Below are 19,591 nucleotides of genomic sequence, written 5' to 3' on the forward strand. Positions count from 1 at the left end.
AATAAATTTACCTCAACTGTCTTAGTTTTCGTTTCTTCTTTTTTATCTTCTTTGGGATTTTCTGGTCTCTCTTCCTTTTCTTCCTCTTTAGTGTTCTCCTCCGACTCTTCCATCATATCTACTGACACTGTAGCTTGATTTTCTTCCACCCAGTCATGAGCCTTCTTCATGGCCTGTGAAGCAACCCCAACCAAAGCAATTCATTTGTTTTGCAAATTTGGAGACTAAGAAATTCCAATTCCCAGACTAGAATCCAGTTGCCCTACACCTTCCACAGTGGTTCTCTGTACATTCAAAAAGCGATGGGGCATTTCCCTAGGCTCCTTAAAAACACCGTGTTGGTGCCTTCTGGTGACTCTAAAGTAAGGAAAGGGGACAGAACAGAAAGGAAGTATGGAGAGAACCTTGCAGGACCTGTTTAAGGAGCACTGTAAAATGCTACATGGATAGGCATAAAAATGACAGTCACCTTGAAAGAGCAATAGTATATTTTTCACTTTTCATGACCAACTATAAAAGAATAACAGTACTTTTTTATATATATGGGTTAGAGATTTAGCCAGGGTCATTGCTAAAGCAAATTTCCTCATTTGATATGTCTCATGAAGCCCTTAATGTATCATGAACCTAATAATGTATCAAGCAGGGAAGATGAAGGATGGCTCTGCTCTTCCCCAGTCACGCCAGGGGAGGAGAGAGGTTGTTGGAAAGACCTGGAGTGCTCTGTGACTAGTTTAATCTCACACAAGTGCCGTTGGAGACACCTGTAGCCGAAAAAATTATGGCTAACTTGAACAGGCATAGCAGCCTCTCTGTTATTCCCTGAATTTACAAAGGGCAGACTCCTCCAGCTTTGATCCTTGGAATTTAAAGCTGTTTGCTTAAGTGCAAGTCGTATCTGAGCTTATGTTAGACTTTCTTCTCATCTTAGAGCTCACCTATGTCAACAGGCCCATGGGATGTTGGAGGCACCACACACACACACACACACACACACACACACTCTCACTCACTCTCTCTCTCTCTCTCTCTCTGTCTCCCCTGGAGCAGGGGCAGGTGCTGCACAGAGATGAATGAGGCAATTTCCCACTGTGTTCAAGTCACTGACCTGTCAGAATCAGTGACCTCTATCTGAGATAAAGAAATTACTCATGTCTCCCCCTCACTGCCTCATCCTGCCCTTTTCTCACCCACCTTGATAAGTGAGGGCCTGCGTCACCTACTGCTTGCTAAAGAGGAGGAGGAAAAAAAAGAGAGAGAGAGAATAGGGGGAAAAATACACAGTTTTAAGTAATTAATAATGAGTGTCCTCATTAAGAATCTCTACCGCAAGACCTTATACTAACTTGCAGAACATACAATTAGAAGCAGCCAGACGGACAGCTGGATGGTGCTTGGGCACCACGTGGCACCAGCATTGGGGTAGGGGTAGGGCTGGGATACGGGGCGGGGCGTGTGGCTGACCTGTCCGATGGGCTTCTCTCTGCCAAATTCTCACATGGCACCCCAGGCAGGGAGTGGAGGTGGAATCTGAAAAAGTTCTTACAGTGATTCTGCACCCCTCCTCCTTCCCCTGCGCTGAAGATACCTACTGCTCTGATATACAGTCCTACTTCGAGGAGAAGTGACTTGTCCAAGGTCACAGGGTAATTACGAGGGGGCTGCAACTAAAATGCCTGGTTCATGGCATAGTCTTGCACGTTCTCTCCTGTCACACCTCATTATGTTGCCTCCTGGGATCTTAATTACGGACCTCAGACTCTCCTCCCCTCCTGTGCCATTCGGGGTTTGGGGTTTTTCCATTTTGGGTGGATCACTTGAATTTTATAAGCAATACCTTTAAAAAGAACACCAACAAATAAAAACTCAGACTTGGACAGCGCTGACCTTATTGAGTTTGTCAGGTGTGGCTGCAACATGTAATTCAAAGAGAAGTTCTGTGAGCCTGCTAGCAAATTCTTCTCCCTTTTCTTCTAAGGCTGGAAATAGAAAATGACAGAAGTAAGAAGCATGATTTATTTTTCATCCTTCAAAATGTGGCAGCAACCCTGACCTGATGGCCTGCAGTCAGAGTAGAAGTGGGGGCTGCAGCAGCCTGCCCCCTAACCCCCATCCCCGCCCCGGCTGCAGAGGGCAGCTTAGGAGCTGCCCACTTATAAGCGTGACAGTCAAGCAGGCGGCTGCTGCAGTGTGAGGGGCTGCCCTAGCCCTGTTGCTCGATGCTCTAGCTGGGGTGTCCCAGGCTGGCCTGAAGGCAGCATGAGGATGGGGAGGGGACTTATCTGTCTTATTTACAGCTACAGGTGATCAGCAGCTATTTGTTGAAGGAATGACTGAATGAACAAATGAATGCTGTATCTCGGGTCTAGAAGACCTGGACCACACTGTATTTACGCCCTGGAGGATTGCTATGCTGAGCACTGCAACCCTAATAATACCCAGGGCACCCTTTTATGTCCACAGAGCCCCAGTGCTGGGCAAGCAGAACCAGTCTCCATGGGCCATACACTATCTGATGTAACTACACTGTGTCTCTGGAGAAACAAGGTTTCCGAGGACACCTGTTGGTCCTATGATATTTCTTAATAGCCTTCCCTCCAGAATGGGAGCTATCTAAGGATGGACATGGTATTTGTTTCTGCTTATTCTTGAATCCAGAGCATCTAACACAGTGCCTGGAACATAGTGGGTACTAACATGAGTATTTATTAAATAAATTGTTGACAAATTATAGAGAATAACATACAGACCCCATATATCATGTTATGCATAATATGTCATCAAATAAACATTAGTTGATGTCATTGGTGGGCCAGAAAGAGGGATTTTTAAGTTACAATCTTACTTCTTTTCCTCATTTATATCTATGGGTTGAAGCCATTTTTAGAGTTTCAAAGTGCTAAAGAGTTGTTTCCACAATGGGTTAACCACCAGTTTGGGGGGAAATAAAAGCATCATTAATCTGCCCTGATTACACGATCTCAAAACACTCTGGCTCACATCAGTGGGTGAAGGCAGTAGCTTCAGCGAAAGCTAAGCCACGTGAGAAAAACTGTATCTAACACTTGTGTGCATGTGCTCTTTCCTGTTTTACAGACAAAAGTCTAATTAGCAGCCTGTGAAGATAGCCAGGGTAACCTGTAGGTCTTTGTTCAAAACATTTGGCTTAATCCGTTTATTATCACCTTGAATCCATATATCCTCGGAGGGGGAGGCAGATTAATAAATAGAATAGAGAAGTAAGACATATATGTCAGGTGATATGTTTTATGGAGAAGCATAAGCCAAGGAAGAGGAACAGGGACAGGGGATCGGAAAGCAAGTGGGCAACTGACAAGGTGCCATTTGACTAATGACCTGATGAAGGAGAGGGGTGAGCAACACCGGATGGGGTGCAGGAAGAGATTTCCAGCCAGAGGCTTCACCAGTGCAAAGTCCAGGAGGCTGTGTGCTCAGGGTGGCAGCGGGGGGCAGAGAGGTGTGTGCCTTGGGGGTGGAGGGAGAGAGATGGCTGTCTTTGTTCAGGATGAAGGGGACACTAGCAAGTCATTATAATCCAAAGAGGTAAGTGCACTGATTGAGGAGGCTTTTCCAGTACTGAATCTTGTCCTCAGAGGGGTGTTAAGAAGGCTTCCTGGAGGCGGTGATACCTGAACCTAGTCTTCAAGAATGAGAAGGCATTAGCTACTTGTAAAAGAAGTAGAGATGGAGGACTAGAGAGAGAGACACGCACTCAAAGCTGAGACACTCTCTCTGCTGGGCAGAGGTCTTAGTCTCTTCCTCTCTAAGCAGGCAAAGTAAGAGGGGGCAGGGACATATCTGGGCAGCATGGCCTAGGTCTCATTCCCAAACTGCTTGGTCCTTCTCATTCTGTATGAGGCAACACTGCAGGGCAGAAAGAGCCCTGGCTTACGTGTGGGTTTTAACCCCAGCTCCTGTATTCAGAGACTCAGTAGCCTGGAGGGGCTACTCATGGGTCTTCGCAGCTTCCACACCCTCCTGTAAATTTAGGCTAATAAAACCCACCCATCGCAGCTGTAGCACTGTTGTAAGGATCAAATCATACAACAAATGTGAAAGTGTTTTGTCAACACTAGTTTTATCTAACTATATTGTTATGTGCTACAAAGATATAAACACTGAGAGATTAAAAATATTGGGGAATCATCACCAATAAATTAGGATGCCAGGACTCTGTATACCTCCAGCTTTTGAATGTACATTTGGGGGGCACCTGAGTGGCTCAATGGTTGAGTGTCTGCCTTCAGTGCAGACTGTGATCCCGGGGTCCTGGGATCGAATCTTGCATTGGGCTCCCCGCGGGGAGCCTGCTTCCCCCTCTATGTCTCTGCCTCACTGTGTGTCTCTCATGAATAAATAAATATTTTTAAAATGTACATTCTATAAAACAGAAAGGTTTTAACTTTTTAGCAAACTTTTAGCAAAGATCTTAGGGAAAAAAGTCACAGGAAAAAAATGGAAGTGGATAAGAACAGATGATAAATAAAGTTGCAATAAAGAATACCTATTACTACAGCTCTTGGTTCGTACATATGGTCCAGATCTTCACCAAGGCAATAAAAATAGAAAATAGCCTCTTAAAATCTCTTCACAACAGTGGTAAACCAAATTAGAGACCCATGGCAGTGTGATAAAATTACATGCTGCTGGAAAGACAAACCTGCAGATCATTAGCTAACGCTATCAAATGCAGAGGAGGCTGATATGGAGTTTATCTAAAAATGACAGTTTGTTGCATTCTTCCAACACTTGCAAATGAATTATTAAGGTGTTAAGAGGCTTTTAGAAAGGTAAATGCTGACAAGAAAAAAAAATGGATGAAAATGCTCTGGTTTCTCCCCGAGTTTTCCTCCTGGCTTGTCCACTCACCCCCACTGATGAGATTCCTCTTCATAGCTTTTAGATAATCCCTCCACCTCTGGAGTTGTCACACTATTCTAATTGGATTGATTTAATGACAACCCTGCTATTCTTCCCTCCCAGTTTTTCTTTATGTGTTTGACATTTATTTATTAGACTAAGCTAATTAAAATTAATAGTGTTTTGATAATCTGGAGATGCCCTTTGGGAAAATGGAAATGTTCTGGGAGATAACAGGGTACTGTCACTTAAGAAAAGACCAGTCTACCATTTCTTAAGCATGCTGTTCACGACTTCAATTTTTTTTTTTTTTGTCATATGAAAAAAAAAATCCCAATTTACTGAGGCTCTATATTAAGACTGGAACACATCAGATGTAGTAACATTTTCTATTTAGAAGTATTGAATCAAGGTTCCTCTCTAAGAAATTGTGCTAGCTGGGGATGACTTGCACTGGCAACAGTATCGCTTGGATGTTAGGAGAAATCTGGGATCTTTTTACCCTTTCTGAATGATACACCCTATAGGATCAAGGTCTTCCTTAAAAATAAGGAAACCAAAGAAAAATAACCTGGATCTTTTTGGGTGATCATTACTCTGGAAAACAGGCAGCTCTACTGGTTCATCATGGGCCCATAATAATACCTGTATGAACTCTGATGGCTGGCATCTTAGTTTCTCATTATTAAAACAGAGGCTGTCATCCGTTGTGACTCTTGTGAAACACACAAATGCCCCAAAACATTATTCTCCAACAGCCTCTTTGCTATTGGCCTCTGTCTATTCTTCAGTATAATTGAGTCTTCTATTTTGATGCAATGAGCATAAATCTCATTAAACTGAAGGCACATAAGGTCAGTATGGGAGACTAAAGCCGGAGATGGTATTTAAATAACAGTTTGCAAATGCTTAGAATAATTTTGCCCTGAGCATTGAGGCTGAAGCACTTGGCTCTCCAGGTTGAGCTTCGATTAAACGGATGCAACACACCTGGACACAAAGACACTTCCAGCTACTCAACTGGGATGAATGAGCATGATCGGTACTCTGTGTGTGTGGGTAACAGCAAGTACAATCATAAATAAAAGCTATGGTTTATCGTACTTTTGCTATTTTCCCCACCTTGTTTTAGCACTTGAAATAACAATACCAGCTCACATTTTTGAGCAGTTCTGTGTGCCAAGCTCTGTACAATATACCTTTACATACGTTATCTAATCTGAGCCCCACAATAGCCTTGGGGAATATGCATCAGTGTCTCCGTTTTATAGGTGCAGATAATGAGTTTCAGAAAGGTTATATAACTTGCTCTAGGCCAATGCAGCCAATTAGTGGTGAAAATGTTTCAAATGGACCTTTGAGACAGTCCTAGGAGAAGCCAGCCTTGTGTGTCCATGGTTGACCTGTGTGTCAGCATGACTCAAACAATTGTGGTTGCAGGGGTAGATGATAATACCAGTAAGAAATCACTCTCCTTGTACACAGCAAAGGTTTTGCTATCTTCTGTTCCTAAATGGGCAACCTCAAATAACTCTTTTTTTGTAAAAATTTATTTATTCATAAGAGACAGAGAGAGAAGCATAGAGATAGGCAGAGGGAGAAGCAGGCTCCCTATAGGGAGCCTGAAGCGGGACTGGATCCCAGGACCCCAGGATCATGATCTGCACTGAAGGCAGATGCTCAACCACTGAGCCAGCTAGGTGCCCAACCTCAAGTAAGTCTTAAGCATGTCTAACTGAAAACTCTTTTTCCCCTCTCAGGGAAGACAAAACAGGTCCTGGTCTCCGTGGGGTCCGGCCATTGGGTGGCTGGAGGATTCTCAGGGGCATGCACCTGGCTCAATGCAGTGACTGACAATCTGACACATCACGCCCCAAGGCCCTGGGTGCCATTGTCAGAACCCCACTTTCTAGGTGGACAGCAGGCCACTTACAAATACACCTTAACTCCTACGCATATAAGTGAAACGTAGTAAAAAGAATGTAACAAGAAATCCATTGAGAGGGATGCCTGGGTGGCTCAGCGGTTGAGCAATGCCTTGGCCCGTGTGATCCTGGAGTCCCAAGATCGAGTCCTGCATTGGGTTCCCTGCATGGAGCCTGCTTCTCCCTCGGCCTGTGTCCCTGCCTTTATCTCTCTCTGTGTCTCTCATGAATAAGTAAATAACATCTTTAAAAAAAAAAAACATAAAAAGAAATCCATTGAGAGACCTGCTCACCACATGCAGATAAAAAACTTAGATCTCAGAGCATAAGCTCTAGTCATCAGGGCCTGGCTCGGCCCACCACAATCTCGGTTCGTTCGACCCTCTGTGTGTACCGCACGCCTGTGATGTGCCAGGAACTGTGCCACCCACCACAGCAATAAAGATGCTTCTGTCACGAGAGCAGGTGCACAGAGTGTGGGGAGGAGAGGAGGAGGAGCACTTGAATGAAATCCTGCCCTGTTCAGAGGGTGATCTTTATTAACAGCTTGTTTGGCTGTTTCACTGCTTATTTTCCTTTACCTTGTTCTTGAGTGTCTTCATTCTCTAATTCTTTGGCTGCAAAGATGTCTTTAATGGAAATTAGGTCAGTTTTTAAGAGTTCCAACTTCTCTCCATCGAGTGATGCTAAAAATGACTGAACCTGAAAAAAGAAATAGGTCAGCATCACTGTCATCATTTCTTCTTGTTAATCATGTTTACGTCCAGCTGTCCCCGGTTCTCCCAGGACTGAGGCGATCGGTGGGGGGCGGGGGGGGGTGGCGAGGTCGGGTTGAATGGGCTGAGTTCCATAAGCTCCCTGGGCCTCAGTTTTTAAAATTTTCAAGTGCGATCTACTCTTCGTTGTGATCCTCTGTGAGGAAAATCAAATAGCGAACATGAGACACATTCCACAGGTGCACACAGCAGCGGCTGAATAAATAGTGGGGGCGGCCCTTCTGGCCTTGTGGTTAAAAACACGCGGGCGGTCAACTCTGAATTCAAATAGGAGCCCCTCACTTGTGAATTGTGTGCCCTTGGGTAATTTATTTAACCTTTCCTTCCTTATCTGTAAAATGAGGACTAACAGCATAGCATCTACCCTGTAAGGTTATTTTGAGGGTTAAATGAAATAATGTACTTAAAAGTACTTGTAGGCATGCCTGGCTGGCTCAAGGGGAAGAGCGTGAAACTCTTGATCTCGGGGTGGTGAGTTCAAGCCCCACGTTGGCTGTAGAGATTACTAAGAAAAATATAAACTTAAAAGTGCTTGTAGTGAAGGTCAAGAAATTATATACATATTATGTATATATATAATAATGTGAACATATGCGTATATATAATACATATACGCGTAAACAAACACATAAAGAACTGTTTTATGTATACAGATACGCATACATATACACTTGCTACATGTGGGTTCTGGAACCGGGGTCACAAAAACACACGAGACACATTTTTCTCCTCAGAGATCTTGCAGGCGGGAGGTGGGAGGCCCAGGGTAGCTGCTAACCGCCGTGTCACGGGTGAGCGGAGTGGTAACAGGGCACCAGGGAGGAAACCTCAGTTCTCCTTAGGGGGGTGACAGGGCGGGCAGGGAGAGTCCTCAGGGTAAGGTTTGAACTGACATCCTTGCTGCTTCTGGTCTTCAGAACTCTTCTCTGGAAACTGTCCTCTGTAAACACTTAAAAATTACTCGCACGCCTGGCCAGTCATCCTCTGTGAATCTAAAGACTGATATGAATTTCCAAGATGGCCAGAGAGCATGGAGAACCATATAAAAAGTGAAGTTGGACTCTATATAGGAGCGCCAGAGTGGTTCACTTGGTTAAGCAGCTGCCTTTCGGGCTCAGGTCATGATCCCAGGGTCCTGGGTTCAAGTCCCGCATTGGGCTCCCTGCTCAGCGGAGAGCCTGCTTCTCCCTCTCCCTCTGCCTGCCACTCCCTCTGCTTGTGCTCTCATGTACTCTCTGTCAAATAAATAAATAAAATCTTTAAAAAAAATCCATAAAGGAGTAAGGTTTTTATGTTTTCATTCTGCAGGTCAAACACCTGCTCTGGAGGGAGAGCCAGCAGAGGAGCCGCATGCTCTTTGGAATATGTTTTAATATTCATTATGGTACTAGATTCACACATCAGGACAAGGAGAGAGAGAGGGAATCAGGGATGCCAGGCACCATTTTCCTAAAAATGGTAATGAATATCACCAGGGCATAATCCAATCGGCAAGGAGGCTCAGGAGAAGCTTGGCAGGAAGTCATCAACACAAAACCCATTAGTTATAGAGTTCAGCAGGTGCAAGCTAATGCTCTCAGCCTGATGGCTGCCACTGTGCCTTTTTGCTCTGACCTTTCCAGAACCTTCTTTTCAGCTCATATACTCATGATTAGGTCTCAGTGTCCTAGATAGGCCCACAGCAGATTCCTACACTTTATTACTATTTTTAAACATTCATAATGACTAGTTTTTAAGATTTTATTTGACAGAGAGAGAACACAAGCAGGGGGAACGGCAGGCAGAGGGAGAGGGAGAAGCAGACTCCTCACTGAGCAGGGAGCCCAAGGTGGGGCTCAATCCCAGGACCTCGGGATCATGACTTGAGCTAAAAGCAGATGCTTAGGAACACCTGGGTGGCTCAGTGGTTGAGTGTCTGCCTTTGGCTCAGGGTGTGATCCTGGGGTCCTGGGATCCAGTCCCTCAGTGGGCTCCCCACGGAGAGCCTGCTTCTCCTCTGCCTGTGTCTGTGTCTCTCATGAATAAATAAATAAAATCTTAAAGAACTTCTTAAAAAAAAAAAAAAAACTTGACTGAGCCACCCAGGTGCTCAGATTCCAATACTTCAGATGTATTTTCTAAACATTAGCTTTCTAAGAGTAAAATTAAAAGGTAATTATTGAACACATGCTTGAGCACAAAACTAGTGAAAATGTATATACACATGTGGGATATTATGATTTCCCCATGTCTTCTGGAGGGTAGCCACCCTCTGGGAGGAAATGCACTGGGGTTTTATGCTTTGGGCATCCACTGGGTGGGGTTCTTTTTAGCAGAGGACTCTATTGTCAGCATCTTTCTACCACAGTATCTCTTTTGCTTCCTTCTAGATCACTGCATTAATGCCAAGGTAATGAGCAATGAGTCTTTACTTCATCCAATAATAAATAATCATGCACTCCTCAATAAATATTCATAGAATGCTGACTAGATGCTTGGCACAGTGCTAAGTGTTGCCGGGAACACAAGGATAGACAGTCTGCCTTGTCAATCTTTTCCCTGAAATGGAGCGTGGGGCGCCATTTTGAAGATTCTTGTTTACTTTTTTTGTTAGCTATTGAGTATAATAGCAATAAAAATTATCAGGTGTTTTCTTAAGATTTATAGTGTACCACATTGCCATGACTGTTCCTAGAATCAGTCTCCTAGAATAGTAATGATAGTAATTCCTTATATTTCCATACAGTGTGTCAGTTTTAGCCAATGAAACGTCAACAGAGGTGATGTGTATCATTTCTGGGCCAAAGCTCTTAAAAAATGGGACTGAGCCCACATCGGGCTCCCTGCATGGAGCCTGCTTCTCCCTCTGCCTGTGTCTCTGCCTCTCTCTCTCTCTCTGTGTATCTCATGAATAAATAAATAAAAATTTTTTAAAAAATGGGACTGAGGAGCACCTAGGTGGTGCATTGGTTGAGTGTCCAACTCTTGGTAGGTCATGATCTCAAGGTTGTGAGATTGGGCCCCGCAACAGGCTTCACACTAGGTGGGGCATCTGCTTGGGATTCTCTCTCCCTCTCCCTTTGCCCCTCCTGCTCATGCTCTTTCTTTCTAAAACTAAACAAATATTTTTTAAAAAATGGGAGTGTACCCTCTACACTTTCTGTCCTTACGCTGGTAGGATAAAGATGAATAAAGATGACAAGGAGGCTCTAGAGGACGGTGACCCAGACATAGGGGAGGCCACAGGCCCAAAGGGATGTGCCCAATACTAATGTTACTAAAGTTACCCTTCCACAGCCTGTATGGATCTCTTCCCAGGCTGTGCTCCTTGTGTTGGGACCATCCACTGGAGGGTGCATCCCTAGGTCTAAAGGATGGCTAAGAGGTGGCTGTTTGCAGGGCTGCAGGTACAGCTTAAACCAGGGCATCCTCATATGTGCACATAAAGCTCCTTGAAGTGAGAGACAGCTGGAAATAAAGGGATAAGAGCAGGAGGAGGGTGGCATGGAAATGTGAGGAGTTTGAGAATTCTAGATGGGAATCTGATTTTCAAAGTCATTATAATATATTCTTTAACAGCTTGTTTCAAAAGTCCTCTTAACTTTTTTAAAAAAGATTTTTATTTATTTATTTAACAGAGAGATTGAGAGAGAGAGAGAGAGAGAGAGAGAGAGAGAGAAAGAGCATGTCAGCACAAGCAGGGGGAGTGCCAGAGGGAGAGGGAGAAGAGAGAGAGAGAGAGAGCATGTCAGCACAAGCAGGGGGAGTGCCAGAGGGAGAGGGAGAAGCAGACTCTTCCCTGAGCAGGGATCCAATGCAGGGTTTGATCCCAGGACCCCGGGATCATGACCTGAGCCGAAGGGACACTTAACTGAGCCACCCAGGTGCCCCAAAAGTCCTTTAACTTGAAAGTATTTGGTATGTATAGGAGGTCTAGTTAAATTTGAATTCTAGATAAACAATTCTAGATAAAAAATGAATATTATCCTAGTATGAGAGTGTGTCCCAAATATTGCACAGGACATATTTACACTAAAAAAGTATCCAATGTTTATAAATAGTTGAAGTTTCACTTGGCATCCTGTGTTTTTATTTGCTAAATCTGACAACCCCAGCAGGAGTCTCCATTTGTATTCTGGCCAGGAGCCCGTGAACATCTGGATGAGTCTAGGGGAGACATAAAATGGACAGAGCCTGGCCCCTGAATGCCTAAGGCAAGAAAGCTTCCTGATGACCAGGCAATCCCATCTTGGACTGTTACAGAACTGAGGATAACTCCTACTGGTTTTGACCCATACATTTTTAGGACTTGTTTATTATAGCACCCAGTAACTATCATTACTAATCCAAGAAAACATTCTGCATTCCTTACCATGAATACTACAAAAATCTCTAGGCTGGGGGAAAGGAAGCAAAGCTTGCAGGAGCAGTGTGCAAACAGAGGGGAATGCATCCCTCCAGGGACCCAACCCCCTTCCTAGCAACATCAGTCCTTTGGGGCTCTTTTCCAAGAACCTGGAACTCTCCCAGCTGAGACCTGCAACAGACCCCGCCAGAGTGGAATCGCTTTACCAGCATGATAACTTCAAGGCACCATGCATCCCTGTCATGTTTTTAATAATAATAACACACACACACACACACACACACACATATAAAACATAAGGATGCATGTAAAAATAAGATGTCATCGACATTATTCATTGCATATACATATATGTATAAAAAGGTAGCTAACATTTGTTGAGAACTTATGTACTAAGCAAGCTGCAACTGGCTTCACATGGATTACCTCACTGAATTCTTTTAATATTCCTACAAGACAGGTTTTATTATTATTCCCATTTCCTAGATAAGGAGATTGAAGTGAGAGGGGTCCAAAATCATGCAGCTACTGAGTAATATTTGATCACATAATGTCTGACTCAAAACCCAGCTTTTGGAGGAACAATTTACGCTTCCGTGGAAAACTGCATTTTTTAGAGCATACGTTACCGATTATCTGAGTCTGTGGGAGCAATTTCACAACTCTTTAGATTGTAGCTAGCTGATAGCAGTGCAAAATAATTCTTGTCCACAGACATGTGAATAGATTCCGGAGGCAGAGGGGCAACCTCACCTCCTGTGGAAAAACGAGGTTTATGCCCATTTGCACATGCATTGCAAAATTGCTCTACTCCATACAAATGTGCGCATTGGCTTTTCCCCTTGAACCACTTGTAACATCTGCTTGGTTCCTTCATTTAATGAAGGGGCTAAACAAATTCTTTAATTCGTGTGCATTTTGTATCTGTATATGAGGTATGATTTTGTTTTTTTAAAAAATTACCCTTTAACAGTTTAACTGGAAGACTGTCACTGATGACTCCAGGATAACACGAGGAAATAAACACAGATAGTTACTCAGTAATCTAGAGGGAGGGGGATTTCCATCCTGTTTGGTTCTTAGTTGCCTGTTGCATGGCAGATGCCATTTTTCCCTGTCTAGGTGGGCATCAAGAATGTCTCAACCCTTTAAAGTCCAAACTTAGAGGATGTGGCCGGGAGAGAGTAAAAAATCACTTCTCTGTTCTAAAGCTCACTTCCAACTTCCTCTTCTCACCGGAGGGCTTGTTTCCCTCCAGCGAATGTCACCAAGATGACCCAGAACCTCTCCCAGAAGGCTCAGAGGGTGCTGGCCTGTGGCTTCTACTGGAAAAATACCCCAGAGTATAGTCAGCCTGACATTCACACAGAAGAGCTGTATATACAAGAATGATAGTTTTAAACTGCTTACAAGAGTGACTATCTAAGTACCATGTATTTGCTAAATAACCCTCCCTCCCACATAGAACCTTGGAAAAAAAAAATATCTCCAAACTCTGCTGATTTCCGTTATTTCTGTTCTGCTTCTTGAGATCCCAATGGGGGAATGTGAATGGTCAGGGCTGTTAGGAAATTCCCAGGTTTCTGTTCAGGAACAGTCTCAAAAAGAACTTTAACTCCCAGTAAGATGATCCTGCTCTTTGTGCAGGCAATTTAACAAACAGGTGAGTAAATCATTACCTAGCCTATAAAACCCCAAAACCTTGCAGTCTGGAAGAAACCTGGATGCTTTGTTTTCACTGGGTGGAAGTGGTGACCTGGCCTGGGGGTAAGAATCACTCTTATTTTGCTGGCCCTCTTCGGGGCTGGGGCGGGGTCATAGCACAGGACAGAGAGGAAATAATATGGAGCATGTGGGAGTCATCAGGCTTTATAATATTTGTGACCCTAGCACGATACTCATGAGGTCCTAAAAATGAGATATTTTAATGGCAGATTTTCTTGTTTCTTTTGTGTGTAAGAAAACACATTGGTGAACATGGTATTTCAAGTGACCAGTGCAGACATACCTTGCTTTCACTTTCATTGGATAGAATTTCCAGGGCTTCCAGGTGTGACAAACCTTGATACTCATCAAACAGCATCCCATAGTGTGCAGTCCTCTCGGCCGTGAGCTGCTGGGCCAGTCTCTGTTTCTCTTTCTCTTTGGCTTCCCTTAACATCTGCAGAAATACACACAATGTTTGTGCACTAGATAGTGCTCGTAATGAGTGCTTACTCATTTCCTGTGTAAGACGTAGGAGGAGATGAGGGCTGGCTTTGTATTTGTGAAGAGTAGGTTTTAGTCGCTTGGGAATTTCTAACAAAATGATTCTTTCATTGACTCTACTGACAATTTTTACATAATATTCCACTTCAAATTTTACATGTTCATTATGTATGCAACAAAACAAAGCAAAAATTCTCTGCCTGGGAACAGGATTGGAAAGAAGCAACACAGAAGCTGAGCGAACAATGCTTTCCGCCAAAGTGTTTTCCATGTGTGTGATTTTCTTATCTTCTAAAATACCCAAATTTTCCATAATGAGCAAATTGATGTGCACCGGGAAAGTTTCATCAATTGTGACAGGGTTCATTGCAACTTCTGCACCCAGGCCGACCTCAGAGCAGCCACATGCTGGTCTGCTTTGATCTGAGTTAACATTATTTTGAAAATTTTATGTGTGTGGTTATTAACCATCTTTGATGAAAAAAATTAATAAAATACAAACTCATCATGTATTCCTCATCAGGTACTGAGTATAAACAAGAATAGGAGCTTATCAGTTCTCGAGAAGGATGACTGTGAACGGCATCCCTCTCCACGCTGATCAAAATTTTTCTCCAGTTTTCTTTTTTGTTGATGACATAAAGAGAACAAAATGAACACGAGTCCCTCAGTCAATCCCAATTTCCTGCCTTTGCTTTCTGTGATTCTAAGCATCTTTTATTTGGTTCCTCATTAAGTTTACTGGGCATTGTGTTTATAGGGTTCTTTAGTATCTAAGGAGAACACCATAAACACAGTGGCCGCCACAAGTTCACAAGGGAAAGATCAATGGGAGAACAGACTGTGGTTTTTACTGTGGGTCAATAAAACAATCAAGCTCCTTCTCCTTTTGGGTTCCCCAGGCTGGTAGCCAAAAACTCCCTGGGCTGCAGAAAGAATTCTCCCCTCTGTCGGTCTTTAAGACTAAATACGCACAAGCTCTGAATTTTAAAGTTTTCAAAACAACCTCGTCGAATTACCACTGGGGGTTTTTAACACTTAGCGATAAAACCCCACTGTTCCCACTGATCTTTCTGGCTCCGCGATGGTGGGAAAACGAGACAACTGGACACTGAAATCGCTTCCTTTCCCTATGACAACTTCCATCTCTAAACCTGGGCTTTGGGACCGAGGGGAAGGGATGAAGCGAAGGGGGAGGAAACGTTGCCCTGCAGGGATTCTGATGCCCTTGAAAAAGCTGCAGTGAAATTAAGGTTGCCTCGAGAAGAACCGGCTTTCCAGGGGAGATGGGCTGAGCACAGGAGCGCTCTGGCGTGGGAGTCTTCCCGCCTCTGGGCAGCTCTGCAGACTTGCACCTGTGGGCCCCCCTGGTGGGGGGGCACCCTGTGCCACGGGGACAGGACAAGGGGCCAGTTCCGGGAGCTGGTGTAGGAACACCTCAGGTGCCCCTGGTTATGTCGTGTGGATGCGGAAAATCCCAGCAGAGCTCCCTAAGTCAGGGGTGACAGCTTCGTCCCGCCAGGGCTCGGGCTGATGACCCAGGAGGCGCTCTTGCTGCCTCCGTATGTCACACCCCGCGTTCCCTCCATCGGGCAGTCTGGGGGACCTTCCAGAATCTCCCTGCAATCTGCATTCGCCACGGCTTCCTCCTGCTCAGGTAATAGCCCTGGCCCCGAGGATGTGGGGGGATGCTCGGGGGCCTGATGCTCCGCCGGCACCAGGGCGCGCTCCCTGATCCAGTCCCAGGGCAGAGGGGACACTGCGGGGGGCTGTCCTGGCAGATGGGGACCCCTCTGTCGGCGCCTTCAGCTCACGGACTGTCCCAGGGCTCTGCTGGGCCTTCCTGAGGACATGGGCGCCTAGGGCACTTCCATCTCATCTCCTGCCCTCTGCCCCTCTCTGGGGCCAGGCTAGCATCTTGATCTGAGGGACACCCCAACCTTCTTACCCCCCACCTCCATTTCCTTTCTTTGCACTTCCCCTAATGAAATCCTCACGCGTTAAGGCCACCTTGGCCTTTACTTGTGGGAGAGCCTGGGCTGGGACACCCTCTCTCCACCTGGTCTCCTTGCTCTGGGCCCTTCCCACACCCAGTCTGTCCTCAACACAGTGACTAGAATGATCCTGTTACAGTCAGAGCTCATCACTCCTCTTTCGGAAATGCTGTAACGTGTTCCCCGTTTCATTAACAGCAAAACCCAAAGTCCCTACAAATGCCCTCCAGGATCTGCCATGACCTGTTCTCCATTACCACTCTAGCCTCATCTGTAACAGCTCTCCTCCCAGCTCACTCCTCTCCCACCATGTAGCGTCCTTGTTCCTTGTCCACACTAGACAGTCTTGCCTCAGGGTCTTTGCACAAGCTGCTCTCACGGCATGGAATGTGCATCACTCAGATTTCAGCATGGTCAAGCCCCTGATCCTCTTCAATTATTTGCTCAAATGTTATCGCGATGATGTCCCCTCACAATCCAATTTAACACTTAACCTGCCCCCTCACTCCCACATTCCTGCTCTACTTTTTCTTTTTTTTTTTTTCCACAGCACTCAATCATGTTTTAAAATACTAGATAATGTTGATGGTCTGTTTGTCTCTCCTCGCTGTAATGAAAACTCCTTAAGGACAGGGATTTTAATCTATTTTGGCTCCTGATGTATCTCAAGTGCTTGGAACAGTGCCTGGCACAGAGTGGACATTCGAAATGCATCTGTGGAATGAATGAATGAATAAATGAATGAAAACTTACTGTTTGGAAGGAGAATGGAGTCAGTAGTATTGTGGTGATCCAGCTTCAGCAAGGCAGAGGAATTAGAGATGCCATGCTCAAGTGTGCCCCAGAATGTGTATCATACTCGTTGCACTTTTCCAATGTGTGATGGGAATAAACACTGCAGATGGCTAGTGTGGATTCTCAGGTGACGTATTTACATGAGCGTTGCTACTTAGTGTTTAGCAATAGCCTGATAAAAATTGTGAAAGTGGCCCCAAACCTACAGTTATCTGGGAAGCTGACCATATCCAATTCTCCATTTTACAGGTGTATAGATTGAAGCCAAAGAAGAGTACAGTTAGCCAGTCTCTGGACTAGGTCAATTTTCCCCATACAGCTTCTCAACTAGAATCAAATTTATACATATTCACATATACTTATATATGTATACATATGAATGCTTATATGTTCATACATGTGATATATAATATATTGTGTATACGCATATATAAATTTTATGTAAATATAAAATCTGTGACAAAAAATATTCCTACAAGCTCACCAAATATCCTCTTCCTCCTAGACACATGGCTAAACTATATTTCTCAGCCCACCTGAGTTGAATTAGGTAGACCATGTGATAAGTTTTGGCCAAAGGAATGAGGGTAAAGTCCTCCATTGTCCCATCTAGCCCTCCCCATCCTATCTTCCCCTCTCTGTGAGAGTAGAAGTAAAAAATTTTAGGATGGAAGAGCCACAGGATAGGAGTTCAGAAAAAAGGCTGCCTAGAGAGTCCCTGAATAGGAACACTCACATCGTAGGAGCAAAAGATAGACTTTTTTTTTGGTCTCAGTCACACTGATCCTTGGGGGTTAGTTTTTTTGTTTTGCTTTTGGTTTTTTGCAACATCTACTATTAATGACCTGATTCATATAAATGTTTTCTTTTTAAGGGACAGTAGGGTAGTGGTTTAGATGATCCCGCCAAGTTCTGACTTGAGCTATAATATCAGAGTGGTTATGTGAGCGTTTTTCCGGAAGAGACAAGAGGAAACAGTTTAAAACCAAACCCTTTCAGGAACTGCCACTAACATGATGTCAGTGATAGCTCCTTAGTGGCTTCTTGGGACTGAGCCATGAGAAGATGCGTTTGTCCGGCCCGTGAAATTTATAAAATCCAGGGCCATATCAGCTGCTCTTGATTTTAGGAAGGCAAGGACAGAGGTGTATCTGACCGCTAGGGAGGAAGGGGACGAGCGGTGTGCTTGTACTCTGGAATATGAACAGGGCATGTGCCGTCTATAAGAGTAAGTTCAGTATTAGGGTTTTATACTTAAAAAATAAGAGAAATACTATTTTTAATTTACTTGACTACTATAAGTAAGGAAAACACAGATTAAATCCTTTTCTATTTTTTTAAGTAAGCCCTACATTTGATGTAGGGCTTCAACTCATGACCCCAAGATCAAGAATCGCATGCTCTACTGACTGAGCCAGCCAGGCGCCCCATAGATTCAATTCCTCATATCATGTTTCTCAAGGAGGGCTGGAAAACTTTAAAGCTGGACGTGTGAGAACCTCATCCTTGCACATAGTAAGAGGACTATGAATTAAAATTCCAATGAGATACCATTTCCAACTATTATATTGATATGTAATGACAACAACAATAACAAGTGCTCCTGAGTGTTTGCTAAGAGTCAGGTACTATGTGAACTTACTTAATCCTTACCTCAAAACTATCAGTAGGTATTGATGTTATAACCACTGTATAGATGAATAAACCAGGGCACAGAAGGGTTAAGTAACCAGCGCAAGGTCATGCAACTAGAAGGTGGTAGAGTGGGAATACACACAATAGTGTTATATATATGTGTGTGTGTGTATTTAAGATTTTATTTATTTATTCATGATAGACACAGAGAGAGAGTCAGAAACATAGGCAGAGGAAGAAACAGGTCCCCCACAGGGAGCCCAATGCAGGACTTGATCTCAGGACCTGGGGATCATGACCTGAGCCAAAGGCAGATGCTCAACCACTTAGCCACTCAGGTGTCCCTACAATAGCGTTATAAACTGAAGGCTTGTGTCTCCCCCGAAGTCTTATGTTGAGATCTAACTGCCATGATGGTATTTGGAGGTGGGGTCTTTGGGAGGGGATTAGGTCGAGAGTGAAGCCCTCATGAATGAGATTAGTGTCCTGATAAAAGAAACCCCCCCAGAGCTCCTTGCCCCTTCTACCATGTGAGGACATAGCAAGAAGACAGCTGTCTATGAACCAGAATGGGCCACCACCAGACACGGAATCGGCCAGCACCTTGATTTTGGGTTTCCCAGCCTCCAGAACTGTGAGAAATCAGTGTTTGTTGCTTGTAAGACACCCAGTCTATAATACTCTGTTAAAGCAGCCTGGGTGGACTGAGACAAATGGCAATAATATAAATGTAATAATCTTCAAGAAATCATTAAATAAATAAAGCAAGGTACAAAAGAGTGTGGTTAGTATGCTACCATTTGTCTGAAGAAGTAGATATGTGTGTATCTGTACCTCTATTGCATGAATACACGTAAGCATGCCCGTATCTATAGTTTTATGATAATTTCAATAGAATCCATGAGAAGCTCTTAACAGTGTCTATCTCCCATGAGAAACCAAGTGGCTGGGGAAAGAGGTGTATCAGAAACTCAATTTTCATTCTCTACTATCCTATGTCATTTGAATTTAAGTCATGTGCTTTAAAATACC

The 19,591-nt window shown here is 44.1% G+C and overlaps 1 protein-coding gene across 4 annotated transcripts in view; it reads right to left on the bottom strand.

Moving 5' to 3' along the window:
• FAM114A1 (family with sequence similarity 114 member A1) overlaps positions 1-19,591 on the bottom strand; it is a 70,264-nt gene that overhangs the window by 13,977 nt on the left and 36,696 nt on the right. For all 4 annotated transcript variants that reach the window (XM_072737879.1, XM_072737878.1, XM_025997670.2 and 1 more), the window contains exons 7-10: positions 13,936-14,088; positions 7,388-7,508; positions 1,888-1,979; positions 12-173 (exon numbers count right to left, since the gene is read on the bottom strand). In XM_072737879.1, the coding sequence (XP_072593980.1) occupies positions 12-173; positions 1,888-1,979; positions 7,388-7,508; positions 13,936-14,088 (528 nt within the window). The remainder of the gene's footprint in view (positions 1-11; positions 174-1,887; positions 1,980-7,387; positions 7,509-13,935; positions 14,089-19,591) is intronic.

This window comes from Vulpes vulpes, chromosome 14 (genome assembly GCF_048418805.1).
Source record: "Vulpes vulpes isolate BD-2025 chromosome 14, VulVul3, whole genome shotgun sequence".
In the NCBI taxonomy this organism is placed as follows: Eukaryota; Metazoa; Chordata; class Mammalia; order Carnivora; family Canidae; genus Vulpes; species Vulpes vulpes.